General features: G+C 37.7%; 1 protein-coding gene across 2 annotated transcripts in view; it reads left to right on the plus strand.

Annotated features, from left to right (window-relative positions):
- The first annotated feature begins 3,569 nt into the window (after window positions 1-3,569).
- rapgef5a (Rap guanine nucleotide exchange factor (GEF) 5a) overlaps window positions 3,570-10,757 on the plus strand; it is a 37,556-nt gene continuing 30,368 nt past the window's right edge. For both annotated transcript variants that reach the window (XM_056741535.1, XM_056741536.1), the window contains exons 1-3: window positions 3,570-3,868; window positions 8,511-8,564; window positions 10,703-10,757. The exon at window positions 10,703-10,757 is cut by the window's right edge and continues 52 nt beyond it. In XM_056741535.1, coding sequence (XP_056597513.1) covers window positions 3,698-3,868; window positions 8,511-8,564; window positions 10,703-10,757 — 280 coding nt within the window. In that variant the 5' untranslated portion in view covers window positions 3,570-3,697. The remainder of the gene's footprint in view (window positions 3,869-8,510; window positions 8,565-10,702) is intronic.

Consider the following 10,757-nt stretch of genomic DNA (forward strand, 5'->3'; position numbering starts at 1 on the left):
AGCGACAGCCTTATGCCAAGAAATGTGATCAAGTGTTTTGCATTTTGAAATCATCCGTTTTCAAAATCTTTTGGTTTCCTGAAGTAGCCACTTGGTGGCAGTAAAACACCATTTCTTCTGTTCAGTAATGTACAGTCTTCTTCACACAGAGATGTTTGAGCCATGCACAGTTTTTACTGCATTTGTTCAACAGAACATCCATAAACATTATTAGGTGGGGATGCTTTTTTAAACCCATGACCACAAGTATAAAACTGAAGTGTTCAATATGTGCAGCATTGTTTTTACTGCAGACACGTTGTGTGCTATTAGTTTTCTAAATGACCAGATGTTTGATTTTACTAAGCAGAAAATAAAACAGGCAAATAAATGCTGTAGACATGTGCAACAACTGGAACACCCTAGAAATGTCAAAGTCAAAAGTAGTAATATGAGGGCATTCAGGTTACATGGGTTGGTGCTAAATGAAATAATCTATTTTTGAGCTGTTGTTTCTTTATTTCACGGGAGAGGATACCAGTTCTACTCTCATAATGGACCATTCCCTCCTCATCAGTTCTGTCTCGTCTCTATTGGAAGATGTGTTAGTGACTCCATCTTTGCTCTGTGTGTATTGGGCATTCTTTAATATTTAATCAAGAGTTTGTTTGAAGTGTTCTTCTGTCTGTGTGTGTGCTGAATACATGTGTGCTGTATCTAGAGATGATGGGAGGGTTTATCAATTCATTTTAGAGAATCAGTTCGGTTCCTTTGAACTCTATACACACTATAAAATGTTTATGAGAAATCTGCGGTATAAAGTGCCATCCCACAGGGATAACTTTTCAGAAAAAGCTATGCAACATTTCTACCTAAAAGTATTTTTTTATGTTGTTTTTAATCTTGTTAATGCTACTTTAGTTACTACTTCTATTTACTATTTTATATGATATATTATTTCTACGATTTTTTAAAATATTTACAGTGCATTATTAGACAAATTGGTCATATATGACATAGTTTTATCAATTGACATGTTTTGACTGTAGTGTGTGTGTTTTTTCTGTAAAATGACTATGTTTGAAGTATCCTCCCCGCTGGAGCTCCACGGGCACTGAGTTTAGAACAGTGTGGTGTTAAATGTTTCAGCCTCAGGGCTTCGACCATCACACACATTACAAGATCTCAGCGGTCATTCCATTATATCACATGATGTCAGTGCTGAAGTGGAAATGTCTGTTGAGAGTTTTTAATCATGACAAGGCTTTCTAAGTATAGACTCTGCACAACTGACTGAAAGTACAACATATGAAGACAAAACTCTGTTTTTTTAAATGTTCAATGTTTTTTATTATGTTATCATGTTTTTATTGCGTTTGTTACCAGTATTTCTTTTTTATTATGGCTTGAATCAAAACAAACCAACTGCAGTTTGATATATATTAATTGATGATTAAATGGAATGCACAATAAAAAACATGTTTTTTTTAAATCTCATTTTGGAACTCTTTCTTCATAAAATAAGATATTTTGTGAAATGTCTCGGTGGTTTTGTTTTGCGTTCCTACAATGGAAGTAAGTGGAGTTTGATTACCAACATTCTTAGAAATATCTTCTTTTGTGTTCTGCAGAAAGAAGGAAAGTCATGACATGAGGGTGAATAAATGATCAAAGAATTCTCATTTTTGGCTCTCCACCCCAGCCATTAAAACGGAATAAGACGTGCATGCTCAAACAAACTGTGTGATGTTTTAATAGCTTAATAAGCCTCTGTGTCGACACGTTTCAGCAAGATTACCTACTGTAATGTTATCTTCGCTAGTTGGATTTTAGTTTGAGGAACGTTTTAGACTCCCAGTAGAGTCTATTATAAAATCATTTGCATTAAGAATTCCCTTCATATTCCTGCAAGCGTTTTCTTACATCTTTGTCGTCTTGTGCTCAGATGCACTGCTGTCTCTACAAAACGTGCGTCTCGAGCGAGCACCGCCTGCGTCCAACAATTCCTCTGTGGGTTCCTTGTCATCTAAAACCTGAAACTGGAGCACACAGTAGAGACACACCCACAACACACACATCACCCCTCCATGAACTGCACTGGAACGAGGTGTTAGCTATACAACACACACACACACACGCGCACATGTGTCCTCCGGGCATACGCTCTGTTCAGCAGAGGTGATCTTTCATTCTGACAGGCCATCTGATATTCTTTCATGTGAGATGTGGAGATACTGGTTTGCTGAGCACAAGCGTTCATTTTCAACACACACACAAGAGGGTTTACTGGTCAGAAAGTGTCATTGAGTGTCAGGATTTATGACTGACAGACATCTTTCTTTCAAATCCTTTACAGGGATAGTGAGTGTTTCTCTTATTAAGGCGTTGCTTTGTGATCACATCAGACTAGCACAAACTTCTTTAGAGCATCTCTAGACGTGTTGGGTTGAAGGGACTGACTTTTAACACGACAAGCATGGTGTACTAAACGCCCCGAGAAACCGCAGAGCTTAAAATCAGATCAGCTGTAGTGATGTGAAGCTCTGAACATTGATATTGATTTCATACTCATTCATTTATTCAGACAAGTGGGTCATAGAAGACAGACGTGTCCTTTAGAGCTGCTCGGTGTCCTTTCAGTGCGCATAAGAACATTTTGAAGCAGATTTAGTGTTTGTGTCATTATTTCAAGCTTTATTTTCAAAACATAAATCCCACAAATTTGAACGGTGTCTCTTGATATTACAACAAAGAATCATACAATGCAATAAAAGCAGGATTTTGTAAGTTACAATAATAAGAGCCCCCAAATCCTCTAAATTCGGCATAAGCGTAAACGGCCTATAAGAATTTGTTCACCAGTCAGTGAGAGGTTAAATGTTCCTTATTTTCCCATTGATTCTCCCATTGTGAGAAATCGTTTTTGGCTGGACTGCGTCTCTGAGAAACACAGCGTACAAGTAATTGAAAAAAGGCTTTTCTTGTTTGCCAATTCAGTAAATTGGTGTTGTAAATAAATATTCATTAGGGTGACACTTTGGTCAGGGTGGATTTTAAGTGTCAAAGGGTCAGAGCACACAGACACTATAAGAACAGATGAGATGTGTCTGGCACACCAAACCTCTTGTCTTCCAGTACACCTGTGTTATCCCCCCATAGCAATTCTTAGAATTAAAAATGACAATATTGACCCAATTATGCATTTTCATACAAATAATAACAATGCTTGATGGTACAGTATTTACTGATGCATTATATAGGCTACATATGCAAAATAACAAATCTTGTTTTTGTTTAGGGAAGAAAAAGACTAGTTAAAATCCAAAGGTTGTTAAAAAATCGAATAAAAAAGGTACAAATGGAATGAGGGTTTTTGGGTGTCATCCCAGTTGTCTTCGTGTGAAAATAACTAGATGCGCGTCTTGTGTGTCCAAAATGTGAAAAACTGTTCATAATGTGTTTTTATACTTTGCTGTTCCATACGTGATAATGCAATACGTTTCATTCTTAACTAATTCGTTTGGAAAGTCTGCGTCGTGTCTCCATTTACGTGTTCTTGTGTGTGTGCGCGCGCGCGTGTGATCGCTGGGTGGAGCGGCGCGCGCAGTGCGCGGCAGGTCTCTCGCGTCTCCGTCGGATCTCTCGGTTCATTGCGGCGGCTGCAGGTCCGTCGAGCGTCGCGCGGTATGTCGCGCCAGCGCCCGTGCGTGTGAGGAGGATGATGAGGACGATGATGGAGGAATCAGACAGCATCCCCTGCGCCGCGGAAGACGGACTTCTGTCCGGCTGGAGATGGAACCGAACCGCCCGGGATCAGGTCCAGATCAAGCAGAAGATCCGAGATCTGCCCGGGTTATTAAAACACGGACTCAACCTGCGCAAAAAGACCGTGAGTTATCCCCCTTCACGTCCATTAGAACGGATTAACAAGCCGCGCACGACGCGCTAATGGAACTGACGCCGCTTTGAAACGCATTTACTGGATTTCATAATGTCATTGATTGGAAAGGAAAAATGTGTTTTTCAGTCGTCGTGTCTAAGGCAACAGAGATCCTCGCACACACTCACGTATATAAACACACACTCACACAACCTACACACACACACCTGCTGTCATGTGCAAGAAGAAGATTATTTTGAGGTTATTATTCGATCATGAAATATATTCCTTGATAAAAAATGACCATGTTGAGCATAGTTTGGTCTTAAATACCAAAGTCATATCATAGTTTTTCTCTCTACTGTAACATATTCAGCATATGTATGTGTGAGTGCGTTTTAATTTTGTTGGCTGATACCACGTATTTCCGCGGAAACTATTCCTGACTATGGTCTTATTAATGAAAAGGGTGCATGTCATGTTTTCTGGTAAAACTGAATATATCACTACCATGGTATTCATTGGAACACCATGCAAATACCATGGTAAATAAAACAATATGATAATCAGTGTCATTGTATAACCATCACAGTTCCATCGTATTTCTGCAGTGGACTGTAAGCAAAGAGCTAAATTGATTATAATAAGAAAAAGGCAGTTGTTTGATAGTTTGAAGATCATTCTCTTTTTGTGAAGCGCTTGAGTTAGTGTTCTGGAGAGATTTGAAGTTACATTATTTGTTCCTCACATCAGTTGTTTTGATTTTAGGCTTGTTTTCTAATGAACGAGAGAATACAGAATGTTCACCCATGAGATCAGACTGTACAATATAACGTATGATGATATGAATATTATTCTAAATAATGAGATTGCAAACGGTTTTACCATCTGATACAATCACATATCCACAGAGCTGCTGTGGATGATAGTGGAGTGAATCAGATTTGAGATGCTTTAGCTGATTTTGGAGTATGGAGATAATGCTCAACTTTGACAGCCCTTGAATTATAATTGCTTCTCATAGATGTTTTTCTTCTGTAGAGAGACATAAATATCACACAGTTCTTGAGGGTTTCTCCTGGGTTTTTTTGTGCCGGAGAGTTTTTCACTCCGAGGGTTCTTATGTGAACAGAATGTTTGGTTCAGGCTCATTTGACTCGTTTCAAGCACCCCGGTGTGATTAGAGAATTATAAAATGAAAGCCTCATTAGTACTAAATGAGAATCAGAAATTACACTCATGACATTTGTTTCTTTGTTTGCTGCCCTAACAGCAGTCACTGAACATCACGCCGTAAACATTCACACGCAAAAAACAATTATATAAACACGTCGAGATGAACATTCAATCAGTTTAAATGATGCTATAGGAGAAACTCTTTCCATTCAAAATTCTATAAGAGGAGCCTTTTAATTTCCTATGGCATTAAATCAGAACCATTTCAAGTTTATGTTGCTATAGGTGTATTTTAATTTATTTATATGATGCAATAGGAGGACTCTTTCAGTACGTATGACGCATTAGGAGACCATGTCATATTATATGATGCTATAGGAGGACTGTTTCGGTACCTATAATGCTATAGACGACCATGTCATATTATATGACGCTATAGGAGAATATTTTTTAAGTCCGATTATGCTACAAGAGAACCTGTTTTCAGTTCATAAAATGAACCTTTGCTCAGTTCGTATTCTATAGGAGAACATTTTTTTCAGATCAAATGATTTTATAGGTGAACATTTTCTCAGTTCAAATAATACTACAAGAGAACCTCAGTTTAAATGACTATATAACTTTTATATAACTTTTAACCTCTCGGTTCCAAGACCAAAAAAGATCTTACCGAATACTTTTACTGTATGTCAACAATTTAGTTCGAATTTTGGGTAAACATCTGAGACAATGTTTGTCTGAGATATTAAGTACATAAATCAAATATAACAGAGAAATCCATTAAGTCTCCCAAGCTAAGAGCCTTTGAGCAATAAAATGTTTCTCTTGGAAAACAGAGGAGCAGGCATTATTCCCACAAGCGTTGATGGACGTTCATCCGCTTCAGGATCCAGGAAATGTGTTTCCAAACAGGGCATATGGTGATATGTCATCTTATATGGAATTCTCTGGAATTCCCTGATGGCGATGCCACACGTAATGACTTCGGCCTCATGCTGCTAAGTGGATGTGTGTATGCGCGCGCGCCTCTGGATGTAATGAAATCGTAACGAGGAAGACGTGACTTGTTTGATGTCTCCATCTTGCAGTGTGCTCATCCAGAGCGACAGATTTATCCGCAAGCCATGCAAGAGAGGTGTGTGCGCATGAGCACTATAATCTCAAAGTAATCCATTTCTGACACATAATAACACACAAACTCACTGCACTCGGGAACAGTGTGCACTACACAGTGAAATCAGGATGCTTTCTATCCGTTTTTATCATCTCTTTCCTGCTTTTCCATTTTTGATTTGTTTCATTCTTTCATTTTTCATTTTAGTTCCCCTTTTGTTCATGCATTTATAAATCCTCATCATCTCATCTCTCTCTCTCTCTCTCTCTCTCTCTCTCTCTCTAAAAGTAAAATGTAATGGATTTTTCACTGCGGGTGAACACATCTCTTTGTGTTTTTCTTTGCAAGATTTTCTTGCATGTTCATAAATCATCACCAGCATACTTAAGAGTTGGTTTGTGGTTGTCATTGTGTTGTAATTGATTTTAGCAATTTGCTTAGCTTTTGTCGGTCATCGCAAGGGCAGTGCTGTGGCGTTGCTAAGGTGTTATGGGAGGTTGCTAGGGCATTGTTAGGTGTTCGCATTTGTTGTTTTGTTGTGAAGTCCGAATTTTCTAAATCGTTTTGCAAAATAATAAAACACTTTTTCTTAAATTTAAGGGACTTTTTCATGTCGGTAGCACATATAGTACAAAATAAATTAGGTACCTAAAAAAGGGCAGAATATACATTATTATTCTGAAGGATTTTTCTGTATTCATCCGTATTCAAGTATTTTACCTGTATTTTACATTTTGCACTGCATTGCATTTTAACTTTAACAGAAATGTCCATAAAATAAAGGGAACATACTGGTCATTTTCTGCCAGTACTTTATCTGTATTTTTACGGGATTGTTTTTCACCAACGTCTTTTTTCTAGTGTCTTTGTCAAATATTAAAAACATGTGCCCTGAGAAGCCAGCATGAAAGTTTTTATGTCGTCTTCTGATCGTCTTCAATGTTGACGACCTCTGCACGTCTCGCGGTCGTCCCACATTTGCTGGATTACATTAACAGTCAGTGGCTTGATGAATGATGGTGAGAACACCGATCAAGGTCATTTTCAAAATAAATGTGCCGCAGAGGGTGAAAAATGTAATCGCGTAGAATAACAAGAAGGTTTTTTTTCTATCTATATTCATGTAAAAATCCATCTCTTGCTTATCTGTCTGCTCTGTTTCCTATCCGACCCAAACAGAGTTCAGCTCCCTGATCTCCACCATCAGCCTACAATAAATCAATACAGTCAATCTGATACACACACCGTCTGTCAGAAGTCAAAACAAACATATAATGTACATCAGAGGAGAGAGAGACACACATTTGCTGATAGCGTCTGTCTGCTGAGACCACATCAGTCTGATGCAATCACATGAATCTCAAACATCTGGACTGACATTCATCATGGCAGTCTGATGCTAAAACTGACAACAGATTGGTAATCTTGTTTGTCTGGCACCTGGTCTGGTTTGGTCTGGAATGTCTCAGTTTAATGCGGTAATGCAAATTCATATGTTGAATTTCAAATGTATAAAATATTATAATGCTCACATTGGATGACACACGACTTCAGTTAAAATCCGTTCAGATCTTCATCTCAAATGGGCCTGTCACTTATCAACCGATGTCACACCGAATGTGAATACAATATAGAAAAAGAACAAATGCGTCATGCCGCTGATATCCAAAATATCCGATTATTCTGTTTTACAGAAGCACAAATGCGACAGACTGGAAATGGGCTTTAAGAGGAATAAGACTAAAAAATCACATGTAGGTCACTCTCGACAGATAAAACTCAGATCAAAGCTCTTATTGTTATAATGAAGATCAGAATCCTGCGTTCATCCGTGTCCACTTAAAATGACACACTGGCACTGAGGGTTTGTCCCAAAAATCCTATCAATCTCTCTCTCTCGTGTTTTATACAGTTCAGAGCTCACAGAAGAACATGAGATATAGAAAATCTGAGCTGACGGCATGTATGCATGACATATCATGTATTGTATGACAATTTGTTTATTGATCCCTGAACTCTCTTTAAGTGGCTTTGGATAAAAGCGTCTACTAAATGACTAAATGTAAATGTATGCTGTATGAACTTCAGAGAAATGAAATAGAAATCATATCAACCTCATCAATTATTACGTATGTTTGGGTTTAAGACCACAAGATCGTTCCTTTCACTGCTTTAGCGTACACTAGGATGTACAAAAATACAATGTTTTTCGGGTGTTGTACTATGGTATAATGTTGTTCGGGCATGTTGTGTTTTTTCTCTGATTTGTAACACTTGTATGTTTAAGATTTTGTGTTTGTGTTGCTCTTGACCTGATTTCTCATGGGTTTGTAACCTGTTTCTCTTTTTATAATTGTGCAGCAGTCACCTGATACTGTCCCAGGACCCAGCACGGGCGTCACACCCAGACCTAAGGTAACAAACTGCACCCTACAACTGTTACGAAGGATCCCGCTGCACTTTCCCATAGCCCATAATATTTGGTGTTCATCCCGAAAAATTACAGAGACGCCAATGAGATTCATTGGAGACTTTGGCATTATGCTTGTTTCTCATCGGTTTTTAAAAGCAATAATGTTTTAAAAGCAATAATGTTTATCCACATAACACATGTCGTTTTTGCCTTTTTTTGTTTAATTTAATTTAAACATCCGAGACACAGCTGATACTTCAATGAAACGTAACCGAAAAATGAATGAAATGTAGTTTGTTCTCCAGTGTTAATCTATCTTGTATTTTATAGAGACTCAATAGAATCCTTCAAACTCTTTTAATCCAGACATGAGCTCTGCTAAGTGCTTTCATTTACTGTCTAATCGCGCCTGAGTGATGCTGATACGTGCAAGTGTGAGTGTGTCAGATGCCGGATCAAACAAACAAAACAGACAAAGTCAGTGGCCCCAGCAGAGACCCCTGAAAAGAGTTAAATTTCTGTCTGACACAGCACAAAAAATCAAGAATGTGATGAATGCAAATGATAATCACTGACTAGAGATTATAGATTTATCAGTTTTATTATTTGTTTTTGTGATCCCAGTTGTATTTCAAACACAAAACAAATGAAGAGTTAACCTGAACGCGATAAACGTCATATAAATCCAAAATCAGTATTGTAACAGGTCACTATTGAAAAGTCACTTTTGAATTTTTTGCAAAATGCGATGTCCGCCGTGTTATTCTGTCATGTTTTCTCCCTTTTTTCCAAACCGCACTATATGCCAGTCTCGCTTTTCTTTAGAATGTTATATATCTGTTCAACCAATCAAAGCGCACCATTCCACGCATTGTAAACAGTAATGGCGGTGTCCTGCCAATTTCGTACTTTGTGTTCAACAAACAAACACAAAAATTAATAATTTTGACGGCAATGATGCACCTGTGCTGGTTTCTGCGGTGGGGGTGAAATGTAAGCCATCGAAATCTAATCATTTACGTTAGGGGATGAAGAAGACGAGGCACTAAAATAACATTAAAAGATGACCAGTTGAATTTATTTTAGGAGCGATGACTGAATGAATGTGTTTTCCTGTATGTAAGATTAGTATTGTGTTGAGTTCAACTCATTTTGTTGTGTATTATGAAGAATAACCTTTATATTGATTCAATGGATTTAGTGCTTGTGATCAGTTTTTATAATTAATCTTTTAAAATCAAAATCTGGATTTTTGATGTTACTCGAACCTAAAGATGCTACGTGAAACTTTGAAACAGAAAATAGTGGTTTTCCTCTCTCCACTTTCTTTGTAAAGAAAACACATTTTTACGCAAATGAATCAAAATCGATTTATAGCATTTTGCAATCAAACTCTTCAAATAGTTTTAAGCACATCAGTATGTTGAAAGACATTTATTCATTTTGATAGTTGAACACAGGAATATAGTTTATTAGATTGACTGTAAGATATTTACGGTTGATAAGGCAACACGTGTCGTATGAGGATAGACCTTTTGGACGTAAACAACACTGGTCATGAAGCACTTCCTGTTTCAATCTTTTATTTTTTTCATTATTTTCTTATACACAGTATATCAATTTAAAAATGTACATCGTAAATCCTCCAATACAGGACAAATGCGGAGTAAAAACATAAAAAATATAACTTTTGTTAAAAATATATATGATGTCTTGGTGAGGTTGAGGTCAGAGGTCACGGTCTGCGGTCATGATCTCATTTGGGGAGACGTGCATGTGAGGGTGTCGCTATAGATTCTTATTAAACATGATCAATAATGCTGAAGGTGCTTTTGAGTCGATCAGATGGAGGAGTGCACTATTGATTTAACTGAGCAGAGAGATAGAGATGAAAAAAGACATTTAGCAGGAAGAAGATCATGTGAGGATATGCAAACTTTGGTAGACGCAGCAGAAACACACACACAGGTGATGTCATTGTGTATTTAATGTCTGTTTGTAGGTCAAATGTGGTGAGGAGGGGACATTTTAATAATCAGGGGAAAACACACACAAGTTTGATTCGCTTCATTGCATTTGTGGTTGTGTATTTGTTTTATGGTGTCACAACATCAACTCTACATTTGTGTCTCACACACAGACGTGCTCTCAGAGTTTTCCCTGCGCTGGACGAGCGTTGAGAAACGCTTTTCTGT

Source organism: Triplophysa dalaica, chromosome 25, assembly GCF_015846415.1.
Source record: "Triplophysa dalaica isolate WHDGS20190420 chromosome 25, ASM1584641v1, whole genome shotgun sequence".
NCBI lineage: Eukaryota > Metazoa > Chordata > Actinopteri > Cypriniformes > Nemacheilidae > Triplophysa > Triplophysa dalaica.